Here is a 22330-nt window from a genome sequence, read left to right as displayed (position 1 = left end):
ACAAACATAAAAGTAGTGACATTTTGAGCCAGTCTTGTGGCATGTCCCTATAATCTCAGCAGTCAGGAGTCTGAGGCAGGAAGAAAGTTGCAAGTAGAAGGCCAGCCTGGACTACTTTTTTTTTTTTTTTGGCAGAACCGGGGATTGAACTCAGGCCCTTGGGCTTACCAGGGAAGCGTTTATTCTACTGAGCCATCTCCCCAGCCCTGATAAACATAAAAGTAAGAACAACACAAGGAGAATTCTTCACTGAATACCAGAACTACTAAATGTGACACAGAACAAGAGGTTTACGTAGAACCACATCTCCAGCACTCTTATCTGTGTGCCCCTGGAAAGGACCAAAGCTTGAATCCACTCACCCTGATCCGAAAGGAAGTCAAGCATGGTCTGCAGGAGGAAGGACAGGTGCCTCACAGACAGAGCGGGGTTCCCCATTCTTCGAGAAGCGTAGACCAGCTCATGCAGGAGGCGCATCTGGACGGCAGCCCAGCCTCTGTGCGTGCCTGTGGGGCAAGTCACAAAGGCCATGAAGGAAATGTGTTAACTGATTCCAAGATAAAAGCCTCAGCTTTCAAAAACTAGGGCTACAAAAAAATATTCACTCTGTTTACTGATCCTGAAAAAGAACTCTATAGAGTGGCACTTTTTTCATACATTATAGGGCCGGGGAGATGGCTCAATAGAATAAGTGCCTCCCTGGCAAGCACAAGGGTCTGAGTTCAATCCCCGGTTACACCAAAAAAAAAAAAAAAAAAACCCACAGAATTTCATACATTATAAATGTCTTACACTCTCTTTTCTGCAGATATAATTTCAAACATATCCCACTGAAGTAATTCTAGTAACCTTAGAACAAAAGACTGGTTTCAATGGCATGCATTGCATTCCAGATACACATCTTCTCAAGAAAATACTGACATGGACTAGAGAGATAGCTCAGCAGTTTGAGTGCCTGCCTGGCAAGCATAAGGACCCAGGTTGGATCTGGCACCAAAACCAGACATGGTGGTGCACATCAATCAACCAATTAATCAATCAATGAAAATGCTGACATGTGATGAGTTTTCATTATCAATAACCAAAGATATTTAATTAAAAAGAACAGTATTTCTCTAAAGCCTAAGAAAAATGCAGAAAAGTGGATAAACTATATAAAGAGATTACCGAAGGACTTTTTGCAATTGCTCCCTTCCAAAAGGCCTAACACGTTTGAAACTAAAGGTTGGAAGTTTGGCCAACTGAAAAATATCTCCTTAAAATAAAGAAGCTTACAGTCACCTATTCCATTTCCCTTTTGGCAACAAGTGCTAATCTAAATATCTTCCATCCTGAAACCCTGCATGAAGAAAATGTGGTAACAGGAATCCACAGTGTTATGAGTCGGAGGAAAATGACTTCACACACAAGTCTCAGACACAGAGGGTCTGATTCAAAGACATCACTGCTTTATGGTTTCCTTCAGCCACCCAGAGTTCCTTTCTCTGATGGGTGCTCAACACTAAGACCCTGAGACCTCCACTCAGCACACCCCACACTGAACAGGTAAGCATAGGCAGTTCTGGAGACCGTAAGACATAGCTGTAGGTAGCGAGGCATGGTGGTGGGCACCAGCACTCAGGAAGCTGAGGCAGGTGTGTTGCCATAAGTCTGAGATCACAGGTTATACAGTCAATTCAAGGCCAGCCTGAACTACATGTCACTACAATCAACCAGACTGGCAACTCGTTGTTCTTGCTGATCTCAAACTTAGGTCGTGAAAAAAAAGACAGCCATGTGCACCCAGGGAGGCTCAAAGAAACTGCTCACTGGGATGGGCAACAGCTCCGCCAGGCAGTCATCGCCCCCATACAAGGTGGGACCTCAAGCGGGGACAAAGGACCTGCCACATGAGATTCAGATCCTTGCAAAAGCCAGGCAGTAAGCCCTTGGGAAGTTAAGTATTACTGCAAAAGCTGTGGGGACACAGCTACGGTAATGATGGCAACAGCAGGTGGGAGGGAATGCCAACAGTAGCTCATGCAGTGGGCAGGTAAGAGGGCGGTATTGAGGTGTAGGCTCCACATAATACTGTGAAGTGGGAACAAACAACAGTTAAGACATGTCACAAAGCTCCGCGGCCTTCATTTACAATGCTTTAGCAATTTATCATAAATTTTGCTAATATTATGATTCAATAAATATGATGTAGAAAACACACAATGTTGACCTCTGACTTGAGCTGTGAAATGATTAATGATCCAAGCTGTTCTCTTGTTTCATCAAGAAAAAGTCCTCCGTTTATCAGCTCTTTACTGATGTATTTATTGGGTAAAATTATCTGTTTGTCAAAATCCCTATGCAGGTTATTAGTTCCTGCATCTGACGACTGTATGTGTTATCTATTATTATATCCCCAGAACAGAGCCGGGAATGGAACCAGGTACTTAATCAATATTAACTGGTAATGGAAGAGGACAAGAAGGCTGCTCCCCCCCCCTCGGTGTGCAGAGGGCATTCCTTCTCATTCCCTAACCCTGGCTGTTTGACCACCACTGCATGGACACCACTCAAGGGGCCTGTCCACTCAATCCCTACTGCCCTCTTCTCCAGCCTCCCCTACACAGCTGGCCACTCTCACTTCTGTATCTGCACTGCATCATGCACAAATCTGGTCCAAGACAGACACAGAGAGGCACCTCCAAGTACATGCACTTGTTTCTTTCGTCAGTCCTTCACTGCTTTGGGAGCCAGGAGCATGCACTCTTAATCCACAGAGCTTTAACGCTTCGTGGGAGGCCAGGTGCAGGGCTGGCACATCACAAGCATATAGGTCAAGATGACAGCCTAATGGGAAGAAAATTCTCCTGTTTCCAAACATACACACTCATATATGTCAAGCTGAGACAATATGGCTTCTGGGATTTGCTACAAAATACTTCATCAAAGAGTAAATGAAGGAAGAAGAAGGGTAAACATATAGCCAACGTGCTATAATCTTGGTAACACTTTATTCTGAGTGATGGACTCAATACACTCTCTCTAATCTTTGTATATCTAGAATATTTCACAATAACGGAGAGTCCTGAGGCTGATCAAACATGCACAAATGTCCCCATATGACACTCATGTCTGTTCCTCTTCCAGAAATCTCCTAGAATACAAATAGTAGCACACTTCCTGAAGCAAAAGGGAAGAAAATGACACATACCCCATAGTATTCCCATGTGGTCAAAAGAAGCTAGACCAAATGCAAAAATGAAAAAGGAGATTTAAAGAATTAAGAAATCAATGTCATGACTAACTTAGTCATGTCTTCCAAAAGACTCAATTTTAGCTAATCTCAATACTACCATACCAAGAAAACTTTCTCACATAGAAATTGAACAAATATCACTCTGATGATTTTTTTAAATAGATAATGATCCAGCTCCTACCACAGGTGATTATGAGTAAGTCAGAGTATAAATTTTCTCAACAGTAAACACTGTGCAAGTCATAATTTCTGTATGACTCAAAGTGCTCCTCCTATAAAATATGAATTTTTTTCCTTAAGACAGATTTGTAGCATATGACTCAGTGATAAAAATCTCAACACTTGTAATCGAAAAAGTTCACCAATTTGGGGGTTTATTATATACATCAACTACTGCCATTTAGCAAATCCACTTGCTATACCAGTCTCTTTCATAGGCATTCCTGGGAGAGTTTTAATCTCTTGTTCAAAAATAGGCTGAGTAAAAAGCACAATGGAAAATCTTCACACAGAACACTAATAAGATTAGAATGATAATATGAAGTCCTGTAAGCTGGCACACCCACAGCACACGTCTGTGTTCCTACTTCAGCCCTCTGAAGAATCAGCCAGTGAAAATATTCCTTTCAAAAACAAAACACCACATCCATTCAGGTCCTGGGAATACCAACAATCCAACTTTTATTTACAGGTACAGAATTTTAGTAGAATTCCATTTAATTCTCTGAAAGTGGTCCAGGGCAGTACGGGAGATGGGAGTTTGAAATGGTTTTTATTTTTTAGTTAAAAGTATAGACAGCTGACATTTACATTTTTACTCCATTTGATCTCATTCCCACACTCTCTTTCCTTGGCATCTTTCATGAAAATGATGATGAATGTCCCCTCCTCAAACAGAGTTCAGTAAAAAAGTATCTGGAAGCATATTATGTGTTTTACTTTTCAAAAGGACTGTTTCATTCAAAAGACTTATAAATTAAGAGCGAGAAACAAATTCCACTCAATAATGGCCACCGCAGTGCGATGGCGGCTGCTCACAGGGTGTGCCCCCACATAACAGATATTTACTCTCGGGCCAACGGGGCACAGTGGCCAAAGGGGCCTCCACTCTCACTGGACTGACAGGTGTCTGTGGGAGGTGGGTGCTAAGTGATTGCAATAAGTGTTTCTAAGGGGACTAACAAGTTATGAAAAGTGCAGAGAAAGAACAACAGGATTAAACGAAAGGCAGAAATAAAAGGATTGCACTTAGGTAGAAGAAGCCCTAGGCGACCTTTCTGAAGAAAGAGGACACAGCCAGAACCTGAAGGTGATGGGGAATTGGACAGGTGAGGAAGTACACTGTGGGAGGAAGGAAGCACCACCAGGAGACCTCAGACCAATGAGGATGGAGAGGATGGACAGGACACAACCTGCCTAAAGCTCAGGGGGCCTGTTTTACCCTGAGGCAAGCCGGACATTATATTCAAAGAACAATATCTATCAGAAGCATGCCATATGAAGATTTCAAAGATAGGACAAATATAAACTTCTTAAAAACACATTTTCAACTTGCAGAAAGATGGCAGACTGACAGCAGCAGAAAAACAGGCTCTCTGAGACTTGGTATCCAGATACTGGAATATAGCAACATGATGAAGGAAAGGAGAGAAGAGGGTCCCGAGTATCCAGGAAGAATCTGAGGAACTGAACTCCATGGGGAGACTGGAGGGAGACTTTAATGATGAAGAAGGAGGAGGTGGCAAGCAGAGCTCTCTGCCTGAGCTCTTGAGGGCTAGGGATATGGCTGGATGGGAATGCACAGGCCTGGCAAGTGCAAGGTCCTGAGTTGGAAGGGAGGAAGGAAGGAAGGAAGGAAGGAAGGAAGGAGGGGAGGGAAGGAGAGAAGGAAGGAAGGAAGGAAGGAAGGAAGGAAGGAAGGAAGGAAGGAAGTGAATATTGATAACTCCCTAAGCCCTGGTTCACTGCATGGGAGGAGCAGCTCAAACCAACAGATACATGGTGACTACTGGTGACCCCAGAGGCCTCCACAAATAAATGCATCAGTGAAATGGAGCAGTGCACACAGCAGACTGCAGTGGCTGATGAGAGACAACTGGCCAGGACCCATCTTGGAGAGGGACCAACTGAGCTCAGAACTTGCACCAGCTGCAGGCAGGCTCCATCTAAGGCTGCCAGCATCATGGGAAGGCTGTCAAGTTCAAGTTGGCAAAAGGTCAAAAGCTGAGTTCAAGCTGGCAAGACACAGAGTGTTGTAGGCTCAACAACTTGGGTTCCAGCCTAACACCCAGAAACCAGCCTGAACTTCAGCGGAGCTAACGGTATAGGCTTGCTGGGACTCTCCACTTCCTGCTGTAAATCTACTGCTGACTTGGCTAAGATTAATCAACAGGATCTGGACTGTCTGCCCACTTTGTCTGCCAAACAGCACAGTTGTGCCTTGACATGGACATTTTCTTTTCTATATTCTTCTTTATTCTATTTTCCTTTTCTTGTTTTCATTTTGTTTTTCTTGTTTGTTCTTGTTTTTATGAGTGTGAATATTGTTTCTAGTTCTTTGTTTTGTTCTTCCAGTTTTTATTTCTTCCTTCTCTCTTTGCCTCCCATCCTCTTCATCAGTTGCCCAAAGTTTGCATAATCTTTTATTTTCCTTCTTTATAATCTCCTCCTCTTCCTCCTTCTCTTTCTCCTCCTCATTCTTCTCTAATTCTACCCTTTCCCCTTTCCATGCCCATACTACTACTACTACTACTACTACTACTCCTTCTTCTTCCTCCTCCTCATCCCCTCCCTCTCCCTCTTTTTCTTCCTCAGCCTCTCCTCCTTTTTCCCTCCTTCTCCTCCTTCTTTCTCTCCTAAGGGTAAAATTGCCATACTAAGGGATTATGTACTATACGCAATTTTCTGAATTGTTTTAGATTTTGTTATATAATCACAAATCTAGTACATATAGCTAAAGGTGGCAAAATAATAATCACCGTAATTTCTCATTTTCCAGGCTTTTCTCAATGCTACTCTTATTGTTGACTGTACTAATTTAGCTAAGATGACATAATTGTTCTAATCAGTGGTTCTTCCTGGTATACCAAGACTAAAACTGCCTAAAGATCATAAAACATACTATTGGCCAGTGCCAACAAACCGGGAACTAGGCAAAATAAACAGCAAGATCTCATCCCTAATAAATTGAAAAAGGTAGGATTACACAACAGACTCAAAACCCAATAGCCAGCTATACCTGGAAGACATCTCTAAGAAGTAGTGATTTCCTAAGGGTTCTAAATACAAAAATGAAGCTACTCATCATAAGCAATTTGTAAGCATCAACTCAGGAATTAAACAAGAGAGAGGGAGGGAGGTGCAGAGAGAAGGAAAGAAAAGATGGAGGGAAGGAGGGAGAGAAGGAGGGAGGGAGGGATGGAAGGAGGGAAGGAGAGAAAGAGACTTAAGCAAGATTCAATCCCAGACTTCCCATCTGCCAAAGGTAACACAAGAGGCAATCAGGTAGAATATTTTAAAGCTAACAACCTAGACTCTCTGAAATGGTAATAGTAGGCATAACAAAGCAGATGAATGAGGTTCTAGAAAAATATCAAACCAAAATATAATTTCTCAAATAACTACAGAGCTGGTGACCACAATGAAAGACAAGGTTAGTGACTCTAACTTTGACTCTGACTTTGTATGTCTTGCTTGTCTGTACAGAAAATTCTTTTTACCTTGTTTGGAAAATTTTCTGTACCCTGTATAGCAGGTAGAGATAAAAAATTTAAAAAAGAGCTTAGAAAAATGATGGGCACAATAAATGCCCAACATAAGAAAAATGGCTTCCATGAAACACATTCAGATATACAGGAGATTAAAAATTCCATTCAAAAAATATGCAACAGAATGAGGCAATGAGAGGACAGTATCAGATATAGAAGACATTAACTTAGCTATCATGAAAAGACAGATTTTTTAAAATAGCAAAGGACCATGATAATCAATCAAACAGCTGCTAGATAATGGAATAATAATGACTGCAGTCAATAAAAAAGCAAGAGCTAGCATAAATGACATAAAAAGACTATTAACAGAATTCATGACAGAAAATTTTCCAAACAGGGTAAAAAGAATTTGCTGTACAGACAAGCAAGGCATACAAAACTAATTAACAATAGATGCAGAAAAGGCTTTTGACAAAGTCCAACACTCATTCATGATCACAGCCATACAGAAAATTGAATAGATGGCCTCTACCTCAATCTAATAAAAGTAATCTATGACAAACCAACAGTCAACATCACTCTAAATGGAGCAAAACTGAAAGCTTTAACTCTAAAATCAGATATAAGACAAAGATGTCAACTATCACCACTTCTATTCAATACAGTTCTACAAATACTAGCCAGAGCAATTAGATAAGAGAGAGAAATAAAAGGAATAAGAATTGGAAAGGAAAAGTTAAACGGTCATTATTTACAGAGGACATGATACCCTACAAAAAAGACCCAAAACTCTCCACCAAGAAAATACTAGAATAAATTCAATAGCATCACAGGATACAAAGTCAACACCCAAAAACCAATAGCATTCCTCTACACAAAGAACAAACTCAGTGTGACAGAAAATTAAACAAATAAAACCCTTCACAATAGCATCCAAAAAAATGAAATACTTAGTAATTAATCTAACAAAGGAGATTAAAAAAAAAGTCTACACAATGAGAGTTATAATACTGTAAAGAAAGAGACTGAAGAGGATTTCAAAAAATGGGAAGATATCCTTGCTTTTGCATACAAACAACCAACATTGTGAAAATGGCCAAACTCCAAAAATTGTTACACCAATTTAATGCAACTCCAATCAAAATACCACCAATATACCTCACAAATCTAGAGAAAGCATTCTTAAAATTCATTTGGAACCATAAAAGAACTAGAATAGAAAAGGCAATCCTGGGCAACAAAGGCAAGGCAGGAGGCATTACAATCCTTGACTTAAAATTATACAAAACTACTATGATAAAATCAGCATAGTACTCACAAAAAAATAAAATAAAATAAAACAGACCTAAGGATCAATGGAACAGATTAGAAAATGCAGACACAACTACAAACACACTAACCCACCTCATTTTTCACAAAGGGGACAAATACATTCACTGGAAGATAGCCTCTAACAAATGGTGCTGGAAAAACTGGATCTCCATGTGTGAAAACTAAAACTAGACCTAGGTTTACCACCATGCACTGAACTAAAATCAAAATGGATTTAGAGTGTGCCTAAGGACAATCACATGGACAGAAAACATTTTCTCAAGCTTTCACAGAGAACAAATTTGCCAAGTAATGGCATGACTCATCCACATGGCTGACACTGACAAAGGATCTACAGTCTGAGGTACAGGGTCTCAGGATAAATCCTGAGGGGATTTGACTGACCTTATCAGATATAAAAGCTACAATTCTTGTTACATAGGTCTTGCTTTATCTTGGTCTTAACCATCCAGCAGAAAAGTATAAAAACGAAGTATAAAAAAGAAGTAAAGCCAAGTTATTGTGTTGAGTTGTAGTAGACTCAGGTCAACAACTTCTGACATTGCCAGTCAAGCTGAAGACCCAATACTATTATGGACTACTGGACCATTTTGGAATATGTTGCTGAGTTCACATACTTATAATATTTAAATGATGGAACTAAACAAAAAAAGGGGATACAGATGAATGACCATTTTGTATCTGTGCATTCAAAATGGTTAGGATAGATATATAGCTACAATTCAATGCATAGAGTGATTTGTTCTAATAGTGTTTGTAAATAGGATATCATGTCTGCATGTTGTACAACAAAAAACCACTAGGAAGACAATATGTGATGTGTTAATTATTGAAACTGTCCTAACAATTTGATTTGAAACTCTCTCATTGCTATTTCTCAATAAAATTATGGGGAAAAAATGGATTAAAAATATAAACACTAAAACAGAAACATTAAATCTATTGAAAGAGAAAATGGGTAGATTTCTTGAAGACATGGGGGTAGGCAGAAAGTTCATAAACAAAAAACAAACTGCACAGGAAATATTTCAAAAAAAATCAACAACTGGTTTCTCATCTTATTGAAAAGTTGCTACACATCTAAAGAAATCACCAACAGAGTGAAAAGAAAACCCACAAATTGGGAAAAAAATCATAACCAACAATCACTCAGACAAAGGACTTCTATCTAAATTATATAAGGAAATAAAAAAAAGCAGGCCCCCAAAATTCAAAGACCCAACTCCATAAATGGACATCTGAGGTGAATACACACTTCTCAGAGGAAGAAATATAAAAGGCAAATAAATACATGAAAAAATGTTCCACAGCACTGGTCATTCAAGAAATGCAAATTAAAACAACACTGAGATAGCACCTCACTCCAAAAAGAATGGGTATCATAAAGAAATCAACTAATAACAAATGCTGGAGGAGCTATAGGGAAAAATAAACCCTTCTCCAAGGTTGGTGGGAATGGCTGGTACAACCACTATGAAAATCAGTGTGGAGACTCCTCAAAAAACTAGAATTGGAAGTCCCATTCAACCCAGCTATTCCCCTTCTGGGTATCTTTCCAAAAGAACTGAAAACATACCATGGTGATATATGTGCATCCATATTCATGGCAGCGCAATTTGTCATAGCTAAATCTTGGAAAGAACCCAAATGCCCATCACTTAAGGGATGGATAAGAAAGATGCGGTATTGTTATGCAATGAAGTATTACTCAGCTATAAAGAAAGATAAACTCAAGGATTTTATATAAATAAATGGATGCAAGTAGAAGCTACACTCATAAGTGAAATAAATCAGACCCATGTGTGTAAACATCATATTGTCTCACTAGTGTAAGAACCTGAAAGAATAAATAAAATCCGAAAGGTACAAAAGAAAAAACTGAACATGAAGAATAAACAATTGAGATGTGGGAAAGGAGAAAAGATAGGGAAAATAAGAAACGAAAAAAATATGTGAATATAGGTACACAGGATAGCTGCGATGATTATACTACCAATTTCTATTCTTGAAAGTAGCAGTGAATGTTTAAAATGTTCACTTTGATCAACTCTGTATGCTAATACCTATAATCTAACACCCATATTGAGGACAGCAATGTGCAATATAACAACCATGGTTGAATATCTTTCATCTTGTTCTTTTAAATGTTATCATCTCTAATGTCTTATCCATTATTTTTATACTCTCTTTAAAATAAACTAAAAAGTAAAAAGGACAAAAAAAATTAAAGTTTACTAAAAGGAAGACTTAATGTGAATTGTTTGATCAATCTTGTGTGACTATATCTGGTAATCTGAGCAACAAATTTGATAACAATATGTAATATAACAATCATTGTTAATTTTCTATTCTTGTTTTTTGAAATTCTGCACCATATTTCTTGTGTTATATTGCTTTTGCTTTTGTCTTTCTTCTAGCTATTTTTTTTCATCATTAAAAAAAAAAAGAGGGCCGAACAAATAGCTCAGTAGATTATAGTACCTGCAAGCAGGTGCAGGGGCCAGGGGTTTGATCCCTGGGCCTGCGGTGCCAGCCCTGCCTCCCGGGCACACTGAGATGGCAATTGAGACTGAGTGTGGTGGCGCACACCTGTAATCTCAGCTCTTGGGAGGCTATAAACAGGAGGCAGATTACTGAGTCCGATCTAGTAGTGAGACCCTGAATATGCTGTAGACCATTCCCTAAAAATACAAGAAAGAAAGACAGACAGAGAGAGACAGAGACAGAGACAGAGAGACAGAAAGAGAGACAGACAGAGAGAGAGAGAGAGAAAAATTAATACAGTGGAGACTAGGAAAATAATACAAAGAATCAATGAATTGAAGAGTTGTTTCTTTCAAAAATTAAATCAGACAAAACCTTAGCCAATCTTTTAAAAAAAAAAAAAAGGAAAAAACTCAAATCCGCATAATTAGAAATAAAAAGGGTAAAATCACAACAGACACCTGAAGAAATCAAGAAGACTGTCAATACTTGTATCAAGACTTTGTATTATATTAAGATAGAAAATACAGAAGAAATCGACAGATTTCTAGATTATAAATTACCAAAGCTGAATCAAGAAGATAAAAAACTTGAAATAAATCATTATCAGTCAATGAAATTGAAGCTATAATTAAAAACATACCAAGAAAGAAAAGCCCAGGCCCTGAAGGATTCACTGCTGAATGCTACCAGAAATTTACACAATACCTAATGTTCCTACTTCTCCAACTCTTTAATGAAAACTTAGATGCAATACTTCCAAAGTCATTCCTGTAAGCAAACATTACCCTGTTATCAAAACCAAGGAAAGATCCAACCAAAAATGAGAACTACAGGCCAACCTCATTAATCTTCATTTATATAGACATAAAAATTCTCAGTAAGATACTAACAGAATACAGCAAATCATCAAGAAGGTTATATACCAACACCAAGTAGGATTAAGCCCAGAGATTTAGGGATGGTTCAGCATACGCAAATCAATAAATGTAGGCCAGGCGCTATGACATATGTCTGCAATCCCAGCACTTGGGAAGCCAAAGCAAGAGGATCCAGCCTGAGTTTGGGGCCAGACCGGCTACATACTGAGTTCAGTCCAGTCTGAACTACATAGTGAGACCCTATCTCACAAAAACATAGCAAAACAAAATGACTTTTTAAAAATGAAAGCTTTCTCTCTAAAATCAGGACGAAGGCAAGGAAGCTCACAATCATCACTCTTATTCAATACAATTCTGGAAATGTTAGCCAGAGCAATCAAATATAAGAAAAAATAAAAGGAATAAGGATAAGAAAGGAAGAAGTTAAATTATCATTATTTATGGATGATATGATACCCTATATAAAACATGCCCAAAAGTCCTCAAAAGGCTCCTAGAATTAATAACCAAATTCAGCAGCATAGTATGTTATAAAGCCAACACTCAAAGACCAATAGCATTCCTGTACACACACAAACTCACTGAAAGAGAAATCAGGTAAACAACATCTTTCATATTAGCATCAAAAAAATACTCAGGAATCAATTTAATGAAGTTAAAGAACTTTACCTTGAAAACTACAGTACTACGGAAAAGGAGAATAAAATATCAGAAAATGGAAAGATACCAATGATACCTTTGTTCTCAGATAGTAAGCACTAACATAGTGAAAATGGCTATTCATCCAAGACTGTTACACAAATTTAATGCAATCCCAGTTAAAATACCAACGAAGAAAACCATTGGTAAACTAAAGAAAACAACCCTAAAATTTTTATGCAACCAGAAAAGATCTAGAACAGCAAAAGCAATTCTGGGCAACAATGGTAGGGGCCATCACAATTTCTGATATGAAATTATACTACAAAATTACTGCGATAAAATAGCATGGCACTGGCACAAAACAGACCCTATGACCAGTGGAACAGATTCGAAAATACAAAAACAACTCCAGATACATTCAGCCACTGTAACTTTGACAAAGAAGCCAAACACATTCAGTGAAAGAAAGCCTCTTTAATAAAAAGTGCTGGGAAAAGTGGCTTTCCGTGTACCAAAGATCAAAATACACCATATCTTTCACCATGCAATAAATTTAAATCAAAGAAAATCAAATATCTAATATTAAAACAGAAACACTAAATCTGCTGGAAGACAGAATAGGTAGAATTTTTGAAGACACAGGTATAGACAAACACTTTATGAGATACAGGTATAGACAAACACTTTATGAGATACAGGTATAGACAAACACTTTATGAGATACAGGTATAGACAAACACTTTATGAACAAAACTCCAATTGTACATGAAATACAACAAAGAATCATCAACTGGGATCTCATCTTATTAAAAAGATAACTACAGGAAGAAATCAATAGAGTAAAGAGACAATCCTCGAATGGGAAATAATTTTGCCAGCTATTCCTCAGACAAAGGACCGCTACCTAGAATGTACTAAAATTTTCAAAATATCATGCTCCCTAAGCTTTAAAGACCCAATCCAAAAATGAGCATTTGAAATACACTTCCAAGATGAAAGTGGCAAATAAATATATGGGAAATAAAAGTTCACCATTAGCATTCTACAGGTGTAATGCACCACCATGCCTGCCTTCACTGTCTTTCTTTTTGTCTTTTATACTGGCAGCTGGTAAGCTCTACAAAGAGCACTTGTCTGGGATCTGAAGCCCACATCTGAGAGAAACAGCAGAAAATATGCTGGTAACCAATCAAAGCTCCTCACAGGGATTAATCCAATCCTGTAAGAACCTCCCCTCAAAATAAACTAGCATCCCTTTGTGCTGAAGCAGGACACCAAGTGATTTGGCCAAGATCACACAGCCAGGCAGGAACACTGGCTGTCTGAACTCAGAGCTAACACTTCACCTTGCCAAGCCTCTGTCCCCTGGTGTGTAAGGAAAGACTACTCATCAAGAGCCACTTAACAAAAACCCATCTCAGTAAGACAGACGCCCCTTACAGTATGCACAGCCACAGGATAAGGCCCATGCAGGCACAGAGGAAATAGATTCAGCCATCTTGGGCCAGGCAAATGCTGGGCAAGCACAATCCAGTGCCCCTTTGCAGGCAGCACCCTTCCCAGCATGGCAACTGCTCTACATATGTCACTGAAAATACCAGGAAACAGTGCATAAAATGTGAACAACCACCTTTAATGAACAGTGATTTTCATTAACAATCATTTTTATCAGGTCCAGTAAGAGCAGTTTTTAATAAATAAAAATATCCCAAACTTCAAGACTTACCATAAAACTACAATAGTTAAAACATGATTTTTGGTGAAAGAACAGATAAAAAAGATCACTAGAGCAGAATAGAGAATACAAAAGTAGACCCACAAAAGTACAGTCAACTGACCTTTGACAAAGGAGCAAAGGTAAGAGAGCAAAGACAGCCCTCCCAAGAGATGGGCTGAACAACGCAGCACCTCGCAGCAAAACAAAGCAGCCAGGTGGACCAAGGACTGCCATAAAAAGTAACATAAAATGGACCACAGACAGCAATGCAAAATGTAAAAGTATGAAAACCCTAAAGTTAACACAGTGGGAATCTAGGAGACTCAAAGATCCCATCCACAAAAGCAGGAATTGATAAGCTAGAGGTCACTACAATTAAAACTTCTGGCAGGGAGAGGAAGGCAAGGGGAAGTAAAAACAATTAGAATGTGTTATGCGCACATACCAACTCCCACAATGAATGTAATCATTATGTACAGCAAACATGTACTAAGCTAATATGCATAACAAATAAATAAAATTGAAATTTTCTGCTCTGCAAATGGGAGAACATGTTGGTAAAAAAACATAGCTGATAAAGGATCGTTATTCAAATTATGTAACAAGTCAAAGCAATAAGAAAACAAACAATTCAATTTTACAATGGGCAAATGATTGAACAGACACTTCACCAAAGATACTCAGATGGCAAACAAGCCCATGAAAAATGTTCAACATCATATAGCCTTAGGGAATTATAAATTTAAATAACAATAAGATACCACTTATATAGTGATGAGACCTGGCCAAAACTCCTAACACTGACATCACCAAAAGCTGGTAGGATGTAGAATAGCAGAAGCTCTCCCTCACTGCTGGTGAGAACACAACACAGAAGAGGCACTTGGAAGAGTCTTGCTCTTTCTTATACAACTAAACAAACTTTTGCCTTATTATATAGCAACCAACCTCCTGGACATTCACCCAGCAACTTGAAAATGCTCATGCACACAAAACCTGCACATGAATATGTCATGGCTGCTATAACCGTACTTGCCAAAGGTTGCAAGCAATAAAGATATCAAACAAGACTGATTAGATGAATATGTAAATAACTGTAGCATATTTAGACCGCCGAGTACTATTCAATGCTACAAAGAAATAAGCTGTAGGCCATGAAAAGATATGCAATAGACTTAAATAAGAGTATACAACTAAGAGAAAGAGGCCAGTCAGCAAAAAACTATATACTATATAATTGCAACCATGTCACATTATACAAAAGACAGAATTATGAAGCCAGTACAAGAACCAGTGGCTCCCAGGAGTGTGGGGGAAGGAAGGATAAGCATGCAAAACACAGAGGATTTTTAAGGCAGAGAAACTACTGTACAATTCTGTAATAGGAGACACATGTCATTATCCATTTGTCAGTACCACAGAATGCACGACACTCAGAGTGAACCCAGATGGCAACTGTGGGCTAATACTGGTCCATTATTTATAACAAGTTCTCCACCCTAGTGGGGACGCTGCAGTGGGGGAAGCTGTGCTTCTGTGGAGGTGGGAGTAAATGGGAACTGTCTACTGTAGCTTCAAGTTTGCTATGAACCTTAAACTGCTCAAAAAAATCTGTATTTACAAAGTAAAACATCCAACGGAAAGTGTGGTGATGGGAAGAATATAATAAAATTAATTCTGAAGCCAGGGCTAGTGGTGAAAGTCTGTAAGCCCAGCACTCTGGGAGGCTGAAGCAGAAAGATCAAACGCAAGCCTGGGCAACTTAGTGAGCTAGTCAGACCCTATCTCAAAATAAAACAGGGTATTGCACAGGTATTGTACAATGTCTTCAGGTTAGTTGTTCAGATATAAGCATGCAAAATTGGGGGGAAAGAAAAAAGGTTATAAGGAATTAGAAAGGACAAGAAAATAAAACTGAAGCCTACACTGCTCCTCACTGTAGATCAGCAGAAATCAGCAGTACAATTATCCAAGTCATCCCACACATACAGAATATATTTCTTCCCCACACCCCATCCTTTCCTTATCCCAGCTTTTCCTTGCCTTTGCACAGACTCTTTCTCTTGCATGGTATCTACTGCACCTTTCGTTGTCAAGTTCCTATTTCATTCGTTAGAGCTCTGTATCATTTCTAATTTTATTTTACTATTTTGTAGTCTCTTTGAATAAGAAAAATATTAAATAAATAATAAAAACAAAATAAAAGGGGGAAGGTATGCTAGGCATATACCTTAGTCCCCAGTACTATGGAGGAAAAAACCCACAGCAAGATGACAAGAGTAGGTGTGCTGTTCTGGGAGCCTGGCATGGAAGGCACCTGTGGGCAGGCTGTATGCACAGGAAGCAGCCCAGTCTCATACAGCACCCTCTGCCCAGCCCTTCCTCACCCCTGTGGTCCAGGCGGGCAGGACATTCTCACCAGCCTGAAGACAAAACTCAAGGGCTGCCTCATCCCTTCCCTGTTCCTCCTTGCCTGACTTCAGGCCACAACCCAGGCACCCTGCTGAGCAACGGGACCTATCAAGATCAAGTCTGTCCCTCCAGCAGAAGTGAGGGGCTGGCAGACGCACTGTTTCCCCAGCTTCCTCCCGCCCTCATTCCTCCTACTGCTACTCACCCTCCTTGTCTCACAAAAACCCAGTGGGCCCTTCTCAAAGCCTTTATGAAAAATTTTACAACAATGACAAAAAAGACTTTAGATGTAACTGTGCTTTCAGCTAAGGGCTTGGCAGACTACAGTCATCATACCGAATCTGACCCACCATGTCTTCTGGCAAATTAAGTATTACAAGATTACACACATGTAGCTGCTTCACACCATAACTGCAGAGCCACAGAGACTGCATGGTCACAAAGCCCCCTGACCCTTCACCATATGGTGTGCTAATCTCTGCTCTGGGTTGACCAGATCCACCCAGAGAGTCTGATCTCATAGAAATGGAATCTACCCAAGCAAAGAGCTGCTATGAGCCCATGGTGAGGTGGTAACTAGTCTTGGCAGGGCAACTTCTGAGGACCACCAGCACAGCTGCAGATGTGCAGAGAGGAAATCTCCACAGAACCAGGGAGCCCTCATGGGACAGACTGCCTGCTCCTCCTTATTCAGAGGGGAGGAAGTGGCTTCTTCACCATGCCATCATTCCCCACATGTAGCAAAGCATGGAACAAAAGCACAGGAATCCCCTGGCTGGAACCATACACAAAAAAGTCAAGCAGGCAGGTCTGAAGATACTCCAGCAGGTTAAAGGACGGAGGAATATAATTTTTCTACTTCCCTTTGAGGGACGGCCCTAATAATCAAAAGTATCCAAATGCAGGACTGAACTATTCCAGTCTGCACAGGAAGCACATATTTCCTAACATACGTGTGCACATGAATAAGATGCTGCAGACCCTCCCACGCCCTGGTGGGAGAATGAGCTGGAGGACTTCTGAGCACTGTCCCCTCCAGAAGGAAGTAAGAACCAAACTCATTCTTGATTTAAACTGGAATGGAATGCTACATAATTCCTATCTAAAACAACAACGAAAAGAAGGTTCCCTCTCCTAACAATCAGACTTTGCCCACAGTGGGCTTTCTATTTGTGTATACTTCTTGTTAGTTATAGCTTTTTAATATGTATTACCTTACAGGATACTCTTACTGGTGATAAGAATTTATCACCAAACGCATTGTCATATAGATGCACGTGTACTTAAGTAAAATATACTGATTTTTGCTAACTTCACTAAACTCCTTAAGTAAAATTCATTATGGGGCTGGGAAATAGTTTGGTGGTCTAAGTACCTGTTTTGCAAGTGCAAAGACCTGGGATCGATCCCTGGTACCACATGCCACCAGCCCCGGAATCAAAGACATGCCATGCTAGCCACTGAAACTGGGTATGGTGGCACACACATGTAATCGCAGCTCTGGGGAAGCTGAGACAAGAGGATCACTACAAGTCCAAGCTGCATAGCGAGACCCTGTACCAAATAAATACAAACATACAAACATGTACTTTTTAAAAAATAATAAAATAAAAATTCATTAGGAATTTCAAGTATTTTGTGGATGATGTACCATACCAATGAGTTCAAGGCTGAGTTCTGACCCCTACTGACCAAGACTCAAAACTGTGAGCCAACAGACAGACAGACAGACAATGTGAGCCCAAAATCAGAGTTCCACAGCTTTCCATTATAAGTTTACTGATGCAAGTATCCAATGGAGAGTGTGGTTTTGCTCCTCTTTCAACCACCAACACCAATCACAAAGTCCACCACAGGGAGCAGATGCTCAAACATATGGTTAAGGAAAATAAGCGGCATTTAGTCCTAGCACCTGGAGTTCTGGTACCTTTGTTGAAGTCCTTCGGGTCCAGTGACAGACTGTACCCAGGCAGCGTCTCCAGAAGGAGTTTGTAGCAGGCCCTCCAGCCAGGCTCGGCGATGCTCGGAGCCACGCACTGCATGGCTGCCACCCGCTTGAAGAATGCTGACTTGCGGTGGAAGCCAATCAGCTCATAGAGCTCAGAGAGGATGCTGTAGCGCTGAATCTTTTCTTCCTCAGAGAGCTGAAGCACAGGGAGAAAGCACAAAAGTTTTCCTTTTTCAGTTAATGTATGTTTATTACATAGACTAATAGGTTTCACTGTGATGTTTTCATATATGTATATAACATTCTTCAATCACATAAGCTTTTGAAAGAAACTTCTAAAAGAAAACAGAAAGATACTGAGAAAAACGGAGAGCCTGGTTACCAGCACAGGTCTGAGACACTACTGAGAAAGTTCTGGCTGCCACTGGGGATGCCCTGAAACCTGCTTGAGCCCACAGTTTCAAGTATATCCTGGCATATTGCTAAGAAGGACTAGATTGTCTGGCAAGAAGTTGTTTACCACACATCACATAAAATGTCCTTTATAAAAGGAAAGATAAGAAACAGTAATCCATCTAGATAATTGGGTTTGGGCAGAGACTTTCATTGAACACAAAACTTCTTAGAACACAAAAACATAAGAGTGCCATGTGACTAGGGAATGAACAGTTAATAATAGCATCTATCTTAGACCTAAGACTTCATGGCTTACAGCACATTTCTTTCATCCAAGACCTAACACAATTCTCCCAACAATGCTGTGATGTAATAATAAAACCTTCTGTTGCTTATGTCCTACTATATGCCAGCAAATTTAACATACTTTATTGGATCAAAACAGCAATCCCAGGCACTATAATTACTCTAGCTCACAGAAAAAGACAGTGGGAGCTCAGAGAGGCAGTAATAAGCTGCACAAAGTCACACAGCCAAGAAGCATCAGAGATAAGACTTTACTTTGGGTCACACTCTGCTGAATGCCAACTCTCACCTCACTACCCCATGACTACCCTGTGAGGAAGACAGGCAGAACCCGTCATAGCTAGAGGCTGTACTACCTAAGGAAATGTTCTCCTTGGGCCTATCCTTAAAAATGATTGTTTCTAGATAATTCTGAGGAGACACAGCCATATGGAATGCCCTACCAACACCAGCTTTTAATCTCTCCCACCCTTCCATTCCCCAGCACCCATGGTCCTTGCCTGGTCCCTTCACCTATCATCCAGAAAATGCATCAAGGGGCCTTCCCACCACCTCCTCTGCCTTTCTTCCTCCATCCACACACCTGCCGGAAGAGAATTCTTAGTGTACAACTCACAGATACCACCCTTGCTACAGACTATGTGTGGCTCTCTAAAATCATGTGCTGAATCCTAACCCCACAAAATGCCATTAAGAGGATGTGGGGCCCTTGAGAGACAACTAGGTCATGAGACTGAAGGCCTCATTTATGGGAGCAGCATCCTTATTAAAGAGGTCTTAGGGTTTCGGAGAAAGCTCAGCAGCATAAGCACCTGCCTGGCAAGCTCAAGGTCCTGAGTTCAACCCCTACTACTGCATGCTGTGCCAGCCCCAGAACCACGTGTGGTGATGGCACACCTTTAATCCCAGCACTTAGGAGGCTGAAACAGGAGGATCACTCCAGGTCCAAACTGCATAGTGAGACTCTATATATTAAAAAAAAAAAAAAAGTTCTAGGCCAGCTGCCACTCTCCCCCAATCAAGGTAGCCTTGGTGAGCCATAATGGGAGGGGACAGACTCTGCCCATTCCCCTTCATAATCACAGGAGCCTCTGTCCAGAGGACCCAGGTGCCTGGCCAATCCCCCTATACCACAGGATTGGCAACCAGCATGGGAAGAGCCTGGGATACAGTAACCAGTTTGTCCAGAGGAACCCAGGGTAAATCCACTTGAACAATAGGAAACATTTTGCATACAAACTCCTAATTTACTAAGTGGTTCTGTTATATAACTATAGCTATTGCTGCAATGGTCTAAAATACAAAGTTAATAGTTACCACAGTTTATGAATTTCTAAATTGTGCTTGATGCTATTATTACTGCTAACTGTACTACAGTAGCAAGGATGGCATAGCTGTTGTAATCAGTTGTTCTCCCTTGTGCAACAATATTGGGAAACTCTAGGGTAATAACCTCACCATATCATACATTAAAAGACTGAGGAAAGCCTTTATGTCTTTATAGAAATCAACTTTCTAGTCTCAATTAATTGGGAAGATAGAATCTTGAGGCAGACTCAAGCCAAGAATCTCCTACTACAGAAGATACAGACTTTTCCTAGTGATATAACTACCTACTACCAAAACTCACAAGGATTGTCACAAAAAAAAAAAACTAAAAATGTTTTAAAATAGAAAAATCTCAAGACAAAGGAGAAAAATGCAATCTCAGATCTCCAGCCCACCTAGAAAAAAATCCAAGAGACATCAATATAGAAGAAATTGAAACTCACACAGCTGATATTTATGAAATGATAGCAACTGAAGTAATAATAATAAAAAAAAAACTCCAGGAGGCTACAAAGGAAATCAGATCAGGAATAATCTCAGGTAAAAAAGAAATGACAACCATAATGAAAGAATTGCTCAATGAATCTAAAGGAGACAGATTTTTTTAAAAAATAGAGGAACAGGGGCCGGGGAGATGGCTCAGTGGAATAAGTGCTTCCCTGGCAAGCGCATGGACCTGAGTTCAATCCCCGGTTCTGCAAAAAAAAAAAAAAAAAAAAAAAAAAAAAACATTAAAATAGAAGAACATAAGCAAATGATGGAGGGGCCGGGGAGATGGCTCAATGGAATAAACACTTCCCTGGGAGGCACAAGGGTCTGAGTTCAATCCCCGTTCCATCAAAAAAAAAAGAAAAAGAAAATGATGGAGGGGTCGGGGAGATGGCTCAGTGGAATAAGCGCTTCCCTGGCAAGCGCAAGGGCCTGAGTTCAATCCCTGGTTCTGAAAAAAAAAAAAAAGAAAAAAAGAAAAAAAAAATGATGGAAACCTTGAGTGAACAATATAGGAAAGAATTAGAATGCATGAGACAGATTCAAAGAAATATCCAAGAAAATAAAATTTTCATTGAAAGCTGGCAAAACTAACTGCTTGAACAGAACGGAAGATAGACTTTCAGACCTTAAAGACTGCATTGCAGCTAGCAATCATGAAAGGAAATAGCTCTTAAAAATAACAAGGCACCAGGAAATAATTCAAACCTGGAAAATGATGTCAAGAAAAACAATGAAAGACTGAAGAAATTTATGACTCCAAAACAACCCTGCAAAGAGTAATGAAAGGTATACTAGAAAGGAGATAAAAATGATCACAATGTCACACACAACAACACAAGGAAACCACCAAGCAAGGCAAGCAATTAAACAGGGCAGAAAAGTAGAAAACCAACAGCAGGAAAATAACACGACAAAGGGCAGGCAATACACATCAGTTATATTCCTTAATGTAAATGGCCTCAGCTCACCAATCAAAAGAAACAGACTGGCAGAGTGGATTAAGAAATAAAATCCAGACCCAGTCCTAGCCCAGGTCCGGTGAGTGTGTGGAGAGCTTCCTCTTCCCCCTACTTCACCTTGCCCCCTCCAGGCACACCTCAGGCCTGGCATACATGCCTGCTGTGTGACCCTGCAGCTGCAATCCCTGCAGAGAGTGTAGAGGATAGATCCACCCAGCTAGTCCAGGAGCAGAACATCTTGCCACACGGGCACAACATATTCACCCTCAAGGGCAGCAGTGGGAAGGAGCTGAGCACAGCAGCCAGACCTAAGCCAGACGCAGCTAGATAAGTCCAAACTTTGTAGAGCTGCACCTGAACTTCAGTATGTGCGAAGGTTATAACTACAGCAAAGATCTATAACAAAGGGCAGAAGACAGTGCTACACAAAATGACGAGAAGGAACAAAATGCAACCTCAGAACCCAAGCCCACCCGTAACAAGTGCA

General features: G+C 40.1%; 1 protein-coding gene across 5 annotated transcripts in view; it reads right to left on the bottom strand.

Annotated features, from left to right (window-relative positions):
• Trappc9 (trafficking protein particle complex 9) overlaps positions 1-22330 on the bottom strand; it is an 847990-nt gene that overhangs the window by 737679 nt on the left and 87981 nt on the right. For all 5 annotated transcript variants that reach the window (XM_023723940.1, XM_023723939.1, XM_023723941.1 and 2 more), the window contains 2 exons: positions 18341-18557; positions 363-506 (listed from right to left, as the gene is read on the bottom strand). In XM_023723940.1, coding sequence (XP_023579708.1) covers positions 363-506; positions 18341-18557 — 361 coding nt within the window. The remainder of the gene's footprint in view (positions 1-362; positions 507-18340; positions 18558-22330) is intronic.

Source organism: Octodon degus, unplaced genomic scaffold (genome assembly GCF_000260255.1).
Source record: "Octodon degus isolate 3935 unplaced genomic scaffold, OctDeg1.0 scaffold00104, whole genome shotgun sequence".
NCBI classification, from domain to species: Eukaryota; Metazoa; Chordata; class Mammalia; order Rodentia; family Octodontidae; genus Octodon; species Octodon degus.
This window is presented reverse-complemented; position numbering and strand designations above follow the sequence as displayed.